The sequence below is a fragment of the Neoarius graeffei genome, chromosome 20 (assembly GCF_027579695.1).
Source record: "Neoarius graeffei isolate fNeoGra1 chromosome 20, fNeoGra1.pri, whole genome shotgun sequence".
NCBI lineage: Eukaryota > Metazoa > Chordata > Actinopteri > Siluriformes > Ariidae > Neoarius > Neoarius graeffei.
This window is the reverse complement of record NC_083588.1, coordinates 62,592,584-62,607,415: the sequence shown is the minus strand read 5'-3', so window position 1 is coordinate 62,607,415 and position 14,832 is coordinate 62,592,584. Positions and strand designations below refer to the sequence as shown.

General features: G+C 41.0%; 1 protein-coding gene across 1 annotated transcript in view; it reads right to left on the bottom strand.

The window, feature by feature from the left end:
* Positions 1–14,832, bottom strand: part of prr14 (proline rich 14) — an 18,212-nt gene extending 3,380 nt beyond the window's left edge. Inside the window, exons 1-8 of the mRNA XM_060902180.1 lie at positions 14,714–14,832; positions 11,526–11,700; positions 10,239–10,359; positions 7,455–7,498; positions 2,826–5,141; positions 2,452–2,569; positions 1,661–1,770; positions 1,483–1,551 (exon numbers count right to left, since the gene is read on the bottom strand). Of these exons, the coding sequence (XP_060758163.1) occupies positions 1,483–1,551; positions 1,661–1,770; positions 2,452–2,569; positions 2,826–5,141; positions 7,455–7,498; positions 10,239–10,359; positions 11,526–11,680 (2,933 nt within the window). The 5' untranslated portion in view covers positions 11,681–11,700; positions 14,714–14,832. The remainder of the gene's footprint in view (positions 1–1,482; positions 1,552–1,660; positions 1,771–2,451; positions 2,570–2,825; positions 5,142–7,454; positions 7,499–10,238; positions 10,360–11,525; positions 11,701–14,713) is intronic.

Here is a 14,832-nt window from a genome sequence, read left to right as displayed (position 1 = left end):
AGATGAGAATGAGATGATTATGGCTTACTGTTTATAGTAATTTTTTTTTAAATGTTGAAACATTTAATTTCATTATTTTTAAGCCATTTTTGGTCGACGGCATTTTTTTTTTTTTTACATGTGCCTAATACTTCGTTTACACGTAGCCGGGTATTTATGAAAACGGGTATCTTCTCCTCCCCGTACTAGAAAATAATTCCGTTTACACAATGCTCAAAAACAGCCAGGGAAGGCTGTCAAAAACATGTCAAACAAATAGAAAGCCAACCAGAGATCTGAAAGCCAAGGAGGCGGGACTGTCAGATCACAATGCTAAAACTCCGTTTTCCCCATAACACGGAGTAAACTCCGTTTTCCACTGTTTACACGCAGGCATGAAAACGGAGTATTCACAAATCTCCACTTTGGCTGGAGTTTTCGAAAGCAGCCGTTTTCAGTGACTGAAACCTCCGTTTACGTGTAAATGATGGGTGCAACCGCATAAATAAATATCCGTTTTTATAGATACCCGGCTACGTGTAAACAGGGTCTAAGACTTTTGCACAGCACTGTATTTTATATAATATATAAATGCTGCAGGTTTTCCAACCAATCAGGAGTCAGACCTGCTGGTCAACTAAAGGTCAAATTCAACAGGTTAAACAGGTGTGCTCAGGTGTGGCTTCCAAATGGTTAGAATGAAAACCTGCAGCTTCCACTGACTCTTTACATCAGGGATGTCCAAACTGATCCATAAAGGGCCGTGTGGCTGCAGGTTTTCATTCCAGCCATGCAGCAGCACCCTGATTTGGCTCATTCAATCAACTGACACACCCACCCTTTAATCAAGGGTGGGTGTGGCTGCAAGTATTTGACTGTGTGAAGACAGTTCAGTTGATTGAATGAGCCAAGTCAGGTGTGCTGCTGCATGGCTGGAATGAAAACCTGCAGCCACACGGCCCTTTATGGATCAGTTTGGACACCCCTGCTTTACATGTAAGATCAGACACCCTTGCTTTAGCTGGAAGACAGCAGCAGAGGGTTTTAATTCTCCAATCTGCCCCATTATGAGTTTTTTTTTTTTTTTAATTGAACTGCAGACTCAGGTGGTAGACAGAAAAGGAACAACCAACCTCAAAACACGACTAGGGCAGATTTATCACTAACTGAGAATTTAAGCCTTAAAAGTTGTCTCGCCGAAACCTAAAAGTTAAAATCTTATCATATTGTGTGTGGAGGACAAACTGTCCACTAAAATACCTGTCTTTAGGCCAAGATAAGTTTACTGTACTAACAGAGTGACAAAAGAGAGCACACGAAATAGAATATTTTAGTAATGTTTTGCAAAAGTAAAGTCATGTGATGTAAACACTTCCAGCCAATCATAGCACAGCAAGCAGAGTTTGTCCCAATATGAACATAATATTTCATCTGTAATGTCTGCTCTCCTGCCTGGGCATAAAGACTGGCATTTTACAGCGAAAATCTAAATCCAGGACTCACCCTTCAGGAGGTTTGCTAAAGTTCTTGTTTGTGTAGATTTCCTCCACACTAAAAACTTTCTTCTTGATCCTGGAAATACACAACATCTGTAAAACATGTGCGCGTGCGCACACACACACACACACACACACACACACACACACAAGGCCTGACATGGATACAGCAGGCAGTAACTGACCTGACGGCTTTGGGAAGACCCATTGGAGTCAGATTGTACTGTGGTTTGGGGAGAGTTTTGCGGATGCGGATGGAGGACACTTTCCCCCGTTCTGCTTGCTTGCTGTCGATCTGGAGAAAAAAAAGACACCAAATGATGTATTTAAGAAAAAAAAACCACTTTCAAACTCAAATCTATGATTTATTAAGATTAGCATTAGCGCGCCATAGTAGTGCAACAGTAAACTGTTTGCCGTATTGGCCGGGGATTGCGAGTTCAAATCACAGTGACACTAACCAATCGAGCTTCAAGTATGCGGAAGAGCTCAGAGTATGCAGAAGAGGGCAGAGAGCTCGAGTATGCAGAAGAAGGTAGACAGCCCTTTTTTTCTGTGTGTTACGCCCCCCTGTGAAACAGCACGAGTAACAACTCAAAAAGACGCAGTTATCTGGCTTCAGAGGAAGCACGCTAGCCTTCACCCTCCACAGATGGAAGCTTTATTATGTTTGTAATAGCTGCTTGTTAAATCTCTAACACTGACTGTACAGTACACTGTACTGAGAAGGTAAATATACATCATTCATCACAGTTAGCTTGCTAGTTTGTTGCTGATAGGAGACAAACATTCCGGTTTGTCCATGTTTATTTCCCACTTTGGCAATTCTAAATTCCGACTTCCTGATTCTGAATGCATTGCTCGTAAACCACCAGCTTAAAGGGATGAGGAGCGCGTTTAATATGTAGCTGAACTGTTCTTTTAACAAAATACATGGCTGTGTAACTGGAATGACTGCAAGACAGAAACTTGGCACCTTAATCTCAGAGTCAGATAAAGCCTTCTCCTCCGATACGGCTGAGGATCGCTCATTTTCTTCACTTTCCTGCTGCACCACACCTTCATCAGCCTCCATCGTCACAGCATCAAACACCCTAAGAAAGAGAAAATCAAACAGTGTTCTGTTAGCTTTCGAATTTATTCAACTGTCCTTGTATGAAAAAAAAAAAAAATCAATCGAAAAGAAGATCCTCAGCAAAATAAATAAATAAATACACTGAAAATTCGGTCTATTGTATGAAAATTGGATTTGGTGTGTGGACAACACCGTGTGCGACAATTTATCTTTAAAAAATAAATAAAAACCCTGCTTCGTTTTTTCTTCCCTTGATATACATCGTGTTGGATTACCTGCAGTGTGAGGATACGGAGGATTGCTCAGGTGTGCGAGGAGCATCGGCAAAGAAAGCAGATCTGCTCATCATGCTGGAGAAAGTGGGAGAATTTAGCGAAGGTGGTGAAGCCGATGACGACGACGACACGACAGCGAGGTCGCTACTGCTGCTGGCTCCATATCTGCTGTCATCGCCGTGTCCATGTCCTCGACTCGATTTCTTGGACAGGAATGCCAGGGGGCTCGATAAAAAACAGGAGATGATGGATGCCAAGGACTGAGACGGAAACTGTGGGTATGAATGACTGAAAACGGTGCTCCATTTTGGATAAACTTCCTTGCGGAGGCACAAGGGGGCGATCTCGCGCTCGATTTCTACACTGCACACCGTGTGTCTGCGAGTACGCTTGAACGGAGAGGGGACGTTTACATTTAAATGAGCCGACTCTTTCAGTGGAGAAGGATGACAAAGAGTTTCATCATTGATGAGAGCGTCGTTACCGTGCTGCAGCGAGGCGATATCGGGGCAGGAGAGGCTGCGCTTGAGCTGATTTGAGCCGCACCCTGGTTTTGAGTCGTCTTCCTGTTCTACCTCTTCTTGCGTTTCTATTCCCTCGATATACACACACCATGTCCTCGGTTTGTCCTTTTTCTCAAGGTGTCCACCATCCACAGCGGTTACTCTCTCATCTTTAACACACAAACAGTCCTCAGGTGTCCCTCCAGGTGGACAAGAAGCTTCCGCTAGCATCGCGTCCTTTCCCATTATTCCGCAGGTCATGATTGAGTTCGCTTCCTTTTCTCCGGCCACTCCTGATCCGACCTTCAGCGTCAGAGACATGGACATCCCCTGATCCTCAAACGCATCCACGGCTCTTTTAACTCTTTTCACAACCGAGCTCTTTTTGCTAACTTGTGGGGTTTTAGCTGCGGGGTTTTTAGTGGACGTCTCAGATTTGTGCTTTGCTTGTCGGATATTGCTCCTTCGTACCGAAGTTCTATTGCTTGACCTGAAACGCTGTGCTAGATCGTCACAGCAGCTTTCTGCAACATCAGGTTTCCTCTCTTCTTTGCACACTTTATTGTTCTTGCGCTGTCTTGTCATTCTAGCACACATTATGGATCCTGACGATGGAAGACCTTCTGCTGGTGGAGAATCATGCGTCATATTTGTGCTGAGGTGGTCAACCGAGGCACTTTTGGTGGCATCACTGGTGGCACTCATGACGTCCAAGCCTACTAATGTACATTTCCCATCTTTTCCCCTTTTATTTTTACTTCTGGATGCTCGCTTCAGACAAATTTTCTCTCTCCCTGAGGAGTTTAAACTTGGCATTTGAAAATCTCCAGTATTGCATGTGGTAAGATACTCATCCGAGACTTGAACCTTTCTCCTTTTACCAGTCTGAACCAACTTCAGGTTCTCCAAAGTCATGTTCTGCGTAAGCGTTGGAGAGTCTTCCATTTGGTCCACTCCAATTGTGCCTTCTTTTTCCACCACTTCCTTTCTCTCTAGTCGTCTCGTTTCCATCCTCTTTCCCACGGCAGGAGTCGGAAGCCTCAAATTTTTAGGCAAAGGCTGAGCTTGACTTTTAGTCTTATTTGCCCGTTTTGTGTACTTTACCAACTCATCCAAAGAATGCCGCTCACACAACACGATTAATTCCTTCACTGGAGACTCCGAACCTTTTTTATGGCTCGTCCTGACAGAGTCCGTATGGTCCACGAGTGGACGTGGATTCAAGGATTCACAGTTTTGTTTTTCTTCCCTGCTGCACTGCTGAACATCTGAACCCCTGACCCCTTCTGGAATTTCATTGGTTGATGATCTGGTGCTTGCAGAACGTAACGAATCAAAACACCTGTCATCCTCTGGGATCAAGTCTCGTTGATGTTCTGATCCGTTCTGCGAATCCATCACTTTATTCTGCTCTGAATCGCTCACGTTACTCGAACTAGTGTCAAAATTCAGTCTTTGGACGACTGGCAATTTTATCACAGGAGAAATCTTGTATTTTTTTGAAAACGTGTCATATCTGCTGTCCGTTCCTACATCCCCCTTGTTCTCCTGACCCGTGGACGGAGCGTTGTTGTTGGACCCAGCTGGAAACTCGGCGGGTTTGAAAAGCCGCACGGGACTCATGACTATCTCCGTGAAGCTCGCCATCTTAGACTTGAAGGACTGGAAAAGAGGGCCGATCACCCATCTCTTTGCTGGTGGAGGGTTTTCGGGATCTTTTTTCCCAGAATCCTGGGCTTTAGTCACGTCATGCGAGCCTAAAGATAGTGATGCTAACTCCAACTTGCGTTTACAGGACCTTGTGGTTTTATCTCTGAAACAACACAAAAATAACATGATCACATCAATCAGCAATCCGAAATGCATACACTTATTATACTGTAATAACACCACCAAACAACATTCTTACAATTTGAATATTAATCTTCGTTTTGGTTAATTCGTTTTCATAATTTTAATACATGTAAAACACTAATACATGTGATATTAATTTGTGCTAGCAGCAGTAGCACAAATTGTTCCTCTCACTCAGGATCTTTCTACTTTACTATTATTATTATTATTATTATTATTGTCTCCTCCTAATATTTTTTAGGACGCTATTTCTCCCTCAGTTTTCAACCAGTCTTCACATGAATACCTCTGGGCTGAATTACATTGCTGTGACTTTTGGTGCTGATCTGGATCACTGATCCAGAATGATCTATGAAATTTTTTTTTTTTTTCAAATCACTAATAGCTCTTAAATTTTCATGATTTTTTTTCTTTTTTTAAAATTTTGTTCAAGGCGGCAGGGCGCGACTTTTCTTTACTAAGCGTCATTCTCTATCTTTTACTGTTCCAGATCTATAAGGTACGGTGACCAGACGTCCCGGTTTGTAACAGCTAGCATAAATTACTGTGACTTTAGTCACAGTCTCTGTCTAGTTATTATAATTTATTATTTGTTCATATCATTATTTTTTATTGTTAGAGCATTGAGACTTTGTGAAATGCTTTGAAATGAAATCATCATCTTTGGCGATCAAAAAAAAAACAGGACGTTTAACAGAAAGTGTAAAGGCGGGTGACTGGAGCGTGAAAACCAGCATCAGCAAGCTAGGCAATTAAATTTTAAAAATTAAAAGAAAAACCAACCATCGCATGTAAGAGAAATTCATATCTGCGAGCACTGAGCACCGAGACATGGGTGCTTCCATTCTGCTCACTCAGCACAGATGACATTTTACTCCTTAGTCAGGTTTAAGATTTTAGAAACAGGAATAATGAGCAAGATTGGAATTAGATTGGATTTAACTGGTGATATTTTTATTATTATTATTAGTTATAATGTTAATGCATTGTATGTTTTTCTTTTTGTTAAGATTGATTTTATTATATTTACGATGCAAGTGATTTTTGTGCAACAGAGTTTCACTTTAAAGCTAAGGGATTTTTAAAGAACACAATATCGGATGGATATCAGGATCGGCTGATGTTCGATTACTGGTATTGGAAAAGGGGAAAAAAAAAAAAGTTTCCACTCCTATTACGGGTGATACTGAACAGACCTCCATCTCAGCCAGAGTCCCCAAATTAGCAAAGTATTCATGAACCATACAATTTAAGTTATTGCCTTGTGATGTAAAAGTAAATAAACGAAACTAAAATATGCACCTTTGGGCCACACCAATTCAATTAGTTGGTTCTCGGAATCGCCGCTTGAAGAAAATGCAAAATGAAAAAAAAAAATCAAAATCAAACTCCCGCCAACAGAAAAGGTCACGTGACGTCGAAAACCAATCAAATCGCCCCATTTACTTTCGTTAAAGACTTGTGAAGTAGCTTACTCCTGGCCAAATCTTTTTTTCTGTGCATTGTAGATGTTCAATTGACTGTAATTCAATCATTTATTTAGCCTATCTGTTTACTGGTTTGCCTGTATTGTTTGGTCTATTTCCACCGCTAATTTTACCATCAGAGCATTTTTTTATTTTTATTTTGCCCGCTTGCTTCATATTTTTCCTGAAAAAAAAAAAAAATCAGAGAACCAACTAATTAAATTGGTGTGGCCTTGAAAAAGAAGGGAAAAAAAAAACCACACTAATGTCGGTCATAAACTATGGAAAATACCCAACCAGTAGAGACGCAAATACAGAAGAAATGGAGCTGGATAGGGGACACACTCAGGAAGCCGCCAAATAACATCAGTAGGCAAGCTTTAAAATAGAACCCACAAGGAAAAATACATTCTCAAAAACACCTGAAGGCGAGACGATGAAGGCAAAATGGGAGCCGGGGCTAGTCATGGGCAACATTAGAGAAAACTGCACAAACTAGAAGGTCTTGTTGGTGGCCTATGCTCCTGGAGCGCTAAGGGCTTAATACAATATACATGTAGTAAACTTTCTAATAATCTGTGACGGATTATTGTTTTGTTAAGTCACGATTTAAGATACATCATGAAACAACACCTGTGAATATCTTTGACACTACGCACTCATCTTTAACGATGTCACTCGCTGATACGGGTCTGTACGCACTCAGCTCCACCTCCCTGTTACTCTTTACTATCACTTATCCGTCTGTTTGTTCTGAATACGTTGTTGAAGTCATGGTTTATAAGAGCAGAAAGAACTGCACTCACTCGTGCTGTCTGTGTTGAGACTCGTCTCCGTCTTCATGGCTTTCCTGAAAGAGGGAAAGAAAAAAAACCCATCATTAACACTAAAGACTTATTTATTTAGTTCTGTCATTTCTTCAAGAATGTGAAGCTGTTTTGCTTATTTACTTTCAAATCGAATGTACCATCTTGTTCTGTCAGAAATTAAGGGTTTTTTTTAAACTTTGCGATCGTATCGTTATTTACAATAAAAGAATTGTTAAACTCACTGGGATCATGCAGGGATGTGTGCGTGTTTGTGTGAACGTTGCTCAGTAGACCATTAAAGTGGTTTAATCTCACTTAATTAAAACTCATTACACAGATGATTACACATCACAGCTCAAATAAACTGAGTGTGTGTGTGTGTGTGTAAGATCACACAATACTCAGTTTTCCAGCACTGACAGATCAGCAGATTGGTTTATATAATAATCCATGAAAACACTCTGGAAAAGCTTTCACTGGTCCAGGGATGAGAATGAAAAATATTTTAAAAGTCTGAAAAAAACGGGGTGGGGCGGGGCATGGGTCTAATTATTTTTGGCTATTTAACCCCAAAACCATTAATTTTATCAGCAAAAATTTGCAATTTATTTGGAAATAAATTCCCCTTCTTGGTGGACTCCCAGGTGAAAATGATTAATACGGTACAAGAGACTTGTTTTTAATCAATTCACATTTGATGATTTCAAAAAATCAATGCACCTTTTAATATAAACGAGCTCTACAGTATTATATTTCTGCATTTTTGTGATTCATCTTTGAATACTCCAATCCTTTAAAATGAAGTGCAAACCAGAAAAAAGTTCCATCATATATTCTCTTAAGCTTTCTTCTGACGTTATCATGGTAGCAGGAGGTCTTGCATATTAAGCAGGCAACATTCAACATCACTCATCACTTCCCTTTCAACTGTTGTGTGGACTAACTAGGATTTATCTGGACAGGATGTTGTGGAATGTAATACAGATACCATATGGTCAATCTGAAGATCGAGATGGTGATTTTGAATGAAAGAACAGGTATGTACAATGGGCATTACATATTGGAAATTTTTTTAAATCGAAAACTATAAGTTCATCTCGGCCTAAAAAGTTTGGGCAGACGCTCCCGCGCGGCACATGCCAGCAATTCCCCCCCTATGAAATGAGCAATAAGTAGGAGAGTTATACATGCTATCATACTTAAAATTTCATCAGAAATATAGATATGATACTATGATTCTCCCCAACATGCTACATTAGATAAGCTAACCCCATTTATAAAAGATACACACATATATGACGTGTAATTGATATATTTTTGGGGCGTGAGCTCTCTCTCTGCCATGCCGATCCTGTAGGCTGCACTGACTCAAACTCCGGTCCTCAAGAAGAGAGATAAAAGCCCGCCCACACTGAAAGCTGATTGGCTTATTTTGCTGAGTAACCCAATCAAGATGCTCTTTGTCTGGCATGCGCTACATGAACAGGCACACAGGCAGTGTTGCCAGATTGGGTGCTTTTAAGTGCATTTTGGCGGGTTTTGAACATATTTTGGGCTGGAAAACGTCAGCAGTATCTGGCAACACTGCACACAGTCTCCGGCAACACTGCACACAGTCTCCCTCACGCACCCCCTCGCGCACGCACATTGTAAGATGCGTGATGCAGACCTTAATGTTGCGCGCGCACGCTCTTGCTCGCTTCTATCAATATGCAGGAGACTCCCGGAACTTCCGGGAGACTTGGGATGTCTGCGTTATAAGGTGACCACAGATTGTTAATCGTACCACCCCCCCCAAAAAAAAAATTTCTCAACGGATTTACATCGATCTCAAAAACGATGATTTTGGTTTGAAAAAGTCGGAAATCCGCCAATCGGCGGAAAATTCTCATCCCTGCTGGTCAGAAATACAACAGGACCAATTTGGGGTGGGGGGGGAGACACCACTCTACCAAGCATGAGTGGAAATAATCTCATTATCTCTAGCCGCTTTATCCTGTCCTACAGGGTTGCAGGCAAGCTGGAGCCTATCCCAGCTGACTACGGGTGAAAGGCGGGGTACACCCTGGACAAGTCGCCAGGTCATCACAGGGCTGACACATAGACACAGACAACCATTCACACTCACATTCACACCTACGGTCAATTTAGAGTCACCAGTTAACCTAACCTGCATGTCTTTGGACTGTGGGGGAAACCGGAGCACCCGGAGGAAACCCACGCGGACACGGGGAGAACATGCAAACTCCGCACAGAAAGGCCCTCGCCGGCCACGGGGCTCGAACCCGGACCTTCTTGCTGTGAGGTGACAGCGCTAACCACTACATCACCATGCCGCCCAGTGGAAATCATGAAGAGCAAAATAAATACTTTATCTAAAATCACTAGTTTACACCATTTTAATTTCTCATTTTGTTTCTTGGTCCCAGAAATTCCACACATGGCACTTCTGCCCAATTACCAAAAAGAAAAAAAAAACAAAAAACACTTCATGCTTGATTCACTTCCTGCAAGTGAGTAAAATCACTCAAGTTCACATTGTTTCAAAGCAATCAGCTGCTTAAAATACCACATCGAAAACTAGTTTCTTGTAGGCAAATATCCAGAGGTCCAGATACCACAGATGAGAGGAAAAACACTTTAGAAGACGAGGGTGGTGAAGGAGGAGAGGGAGAAGAGGGTGGTGAAGGAGGAGGAGAGGGAGAAGAGGGTGGTGAAGAAGAGGAGGGTGGAGAAGTAGAAGAACCCGCCACAGAATACAGCAATCCACTGAAACGCTACCCTGCCGTCTCTTTCAGACGAGTTCATTCGCTGCTGCTCTGTGGATCTGGCACAGTCACTGGGGTTCATCCTGACCATCTTTGAACTTCTGCTTCTTGATGAACTTGCGGGATCATCGGAGCTGAAGAACAGAGCACAATCACTGGTTAACGAAAAGATCCAAACAAAACCTGCCAGAGTGATGATGCCTCTCTACATTCAGGAGAAGGATCCTGTGATGGTCTAACTCAGCAGCACTTTCAGCAATTTGCAAATGGAAATTCAGTAACATTGATGTATTAGTATTTACACCCGTACATTTATATCTGAATATCAGAAGAAACCAATACAATACAGCACAATTACACTCCTATATATAGGAACATTATACTGAATGGCATACTGATTCAGTATTTACACATAACTGCTAGTAGCTCGTCACTGTGAAAACTTAAAGTACACCCAGGGATTCAGTGCCTCAAACAGAGCTCCTGATGCAATTTCTGACACTTATCTATCAACATGAACAAAATCATAAAAAGCCACTGAGCACTGACAGGACCATCTCAAAGCCAAAACCACTTAAACTTTCACACCAGGAGGCGTGGCCTAATATCTAAAAAGTACTGACTGGACATTAAAAATCATTCAGACATGAATCCAATTCACACTTGCCAATTTAATTCTATATGAATTTTTTTGTGTGTACAAAAGTTAATATTTAGAGAAAGGATGTATTTCAGGGCTTTCAAGATGCTAAATTAGTGACCAGTGCAAATATTCCTTAGCAAAAAAACAAATTTCAGACACCAAACATGTCTCAGCTCATGCTGGGATCAGATTACATGATATTTTTGTCTTTCATGACGTCAGACTTGTGTTTTGGTCAGAAGAGTGGAAACACTACAAGTTTGACCCAGACCAATCATTGCTCACGTCCTTGCGCGTTACCGGAGGGGTGGGTCAAGAAACTGTCAATCATAGCGACAGAAAGAACGTCATGGAACACACCGTTCTGACATGCTACACTTTTTGTCCGACTTCTTTCCTGAAGTTTATATTCGGGCCTAAGGCTGGAAAACCAGACTGAATTTATGTCGTCTGATCCCAGCATAATAGACTACGTTCACAGAACATTAGAAATTCCATCACTTCCACGATGTCATTAAAACTTTCAGATAAAATAAGATTTCACTTAATTTCATAGCATCACAAATTAAAATCCCAATCGAAACCTGACCACCTCCTGAAAAACCTCTCAAGAGATGAATGATTTCTGTTTGATGTCTCAAGTTTTGAAGTGCGTACCGGTGAAAAACAGAAGCGTGAGGGACAGCTTGAGGATGATGGTCGCTGTGGTGTTTGGCACAAAGGGCAGCAGAGGAATTCCGGCTGTCTTCCTCCATCGAAGCGACACGCCGAGGGATTTGCTCTTGGGGAAAAGTCAGCATGTCCACAACCATATCCCTTTGAGTGCCTCAACCTGCAAAACATAATCTGACTCAGTCAGAGCAAACACAGATCAGAGGAGTGAAGTGAGTCTGACCTCAGGTGGTGGTGATGATGATAATTAAACCGAGAATGAGAAATTGTTTGTCATAATCATTAGGGGGGCGGCACGGTGGTGTAGTGGTTAGCGCTGTCGCCTCACAGCAAGAAGGTCCTGGGTTCGAGCCCCGGGGCCGGCGAGGGCCTTTCTGTGTGGAGTTTGCATGTTCTCCCCGTGTCCGCGTGGGTTTCCTCTGGGTGCTCCGGTTTCCCCCACAGTCCAAAGACATGCAGGTTAGGTTAACTGGTGACTCTAAATTGAGCATAGGTGTGAATGTGAGTGTGAATGGTTGTCTGTGTCTATGTGTCAGCCCTGTGATGACCTGGCGACTTGTCCAGGGTGAACCCCGCCTTTCGCCCGTAGTCAGCTGGGATAGGCTCCAGCTTGCCTGCGACCCTGTAGAACAGGATAAAGCGGCTAGAGATAACAAGATGAATGAGATAATCATTAGGGTGCATCAGTTGCCCCCTAAAAATGAAAAGTTCCTCCGATCATGATGCATTTTTGTTTTTATGTTCCTTTTGGTAAGAAAACACACTGGGTGAAATATTTTGACAAAATTCAAAAGTTTAATGGTGGCACCAGGAGCTCAAAGTTATGGAAAAAGCTGCTATTTTATGACAAAATTTCGATCACTTTTCATGAAACATTATGGGACCTTATAGAGTATACCAAATATCTTAGATACACATTTTTAGTACATATTCTAAATATATTATCAAGCACAGTCTGAATTTTAGCTGTTCATTGAATCATTGTTCAACTACTTTTAAACAATACAAATGTATTATGAATCACATTAATGCTTCTCAATCCCTTGCAAAGGTTCTTAACATGATCTCTGGGTCACAAGAAATCAATAAATGGAGTCCAACATTGTGATTCAAACCTTACGCGAAAACATAAAATAAGTGTTTTTTGGCAAAAAATGAACCTCATGGTGCCACCATTAGACTTTTGAATATGGTCAAAAAATTTTACAGGATGTCTTTATTGGTGAAAAGGAACACCCAAACAAAAATGCATCAGATTTTATGAAAGTGAGGGCAACTGATGCACCCTAATAATCATCTTATAATTGTTGTGAACGTTATTATCCCGTCAGTAGACCAGGTTATAAGTGTTGAGGTAACGTGGGGCGTCTTTCTCTCAGCGGAATCTTTAAATGCAATTTTTACCATGTGAAGGGTTTTCCCAGACCACCACACACACACTACTGCAGTCTAAGAAAGAGAGAAACTGAAGCATGAAAGTGCGAGTGGATGAGGGTTACACATCTGTAAGGGATGAGCACCAAGAGGTCACCAAAATCAAACTTACTCATCACAACACTTGCCTGTTATCATGGATTTTATTATTACTTTTTAATGTATTCCTCCCTCAAACAAAACTCTCACACAGAGAGTTAAATAATTACACGACTGCACTAATAACGAATCCAAAGAGGACAGATTTAATCCCAGAAACACGGATGCTCCCGTTCTAGATACCTTCCTCCCCAGTGAAAGAAAGGGAGCGAGTTAATATTTTAATTAATTCTGTCCAGGTGGTACTGCAGGAGCACAAGAGTGCCATTTACTATCTGTGTGGACTTTCGTACATTCTCCGTGTCTGTCTGGGTTTCCTCTGGGTTCCCCGGTTTTCTCCAACCACCCAAAAACATCCTTGGAGGTAAACCGGTGATTCTAAACCACCTTCAAGGTGTGAACGTGTGTGTGAGGTGTGTGTCATGTACGATGGAAGGCAAAACTGGTAACCGATTCAAGCTGCTCCCCGGGATTCAGAGGTTTCGGATTCACCACAATCTGGACCAGGATAACGAGTTTATGGAAGTACAGAAGAAAGAAGGAAGGACATAGACTATTCCTTAGAAAATACTGACAGAGAAAAGGAAGGATATGCAGAAGGATGGCACGAAGGAAGTGTTTAATTAATTAAGGAATAAATAAAAAAGGTGTGTATCGAGTATTGTGGTATTTATTGGAACATTTTTCACCCCTGCCTCAGCGGCCACACATTTCTTAAGCCTTTATTTATGAAACATTACGATCAGTCTTTTTAATTTGCTACATGCTAACAGCGGGGTAATTTCATTTCCAAAATTAAAATATCGCAATACTACAACATTGTATCGCGAAGTTATTTATTTTTCTTCCTCTAATTCCTTAATAAATATATAAATCTTTAGCAAACATATAGCAAAAGCAAAGGGAGGCTTTTCTGACAGAAATTCTGTGAAGCAGGGAGATCAATGTGTTGTTATAGCAACCGACGAAAGAAGCGCAGTACGCATGCGCCGCTAGCCGCCGGTCCTTATGTTATAATGTTATGCTAATAATGTGTTTTGCTAATCTGTTGTGCAGCTTTATTTATGAAAAGACCGTCAATATAATCTAAATTGTATTAATGGCAGAACAGGAGCGCGTTAGTGAAACTTTTTTTTTTGGAACATAAAATTATTAACGCTAGCTAAATTAGCACGTTGTTAAAATACAAAAGTTTAAAACACTCCGCCGAAATGATTTACATCTGGGTAAATATGATAAACATGTTAGTGCAGTAAAATAAAAAAAAAAAATAGGGTACTGGTCTAGGTAAAATAAAAAAATATATATAACAGTTTTACGAGTTGGCTCAGATCCCTAATAAACAGAATTATATTAGGTGTTAAATTAAAATAAATTAATCGCTATATAAATCACTTACGCCAATAGTAATAACAGGATATACCTCAAAACAAAGGCGTTTTACATTTTAAGTGTCTAAATTGTATAATTATAATATAATACTTCAGAAATTGATCACAACGTTATGACTATTCTTAACATAGGTGTAGTCGATACACGTAAGAAAGCACCATTTTAAACAATATTTACTAAAACGCATACTTACCCACAAGATTAAAATTAAAAAAAGCATCTTTTAAGAGTTTAATTTGAAGACTTACTGGTCAAAAAACAACGACAAATCCGTACTGCGTGATGACATTTTCAAGCCGGAACAGCGGTCCAAGTTCCGCCATCTTTTTTTTTTTTTTTCCCTCTCAACAGTCTAGTTGAGTACCCG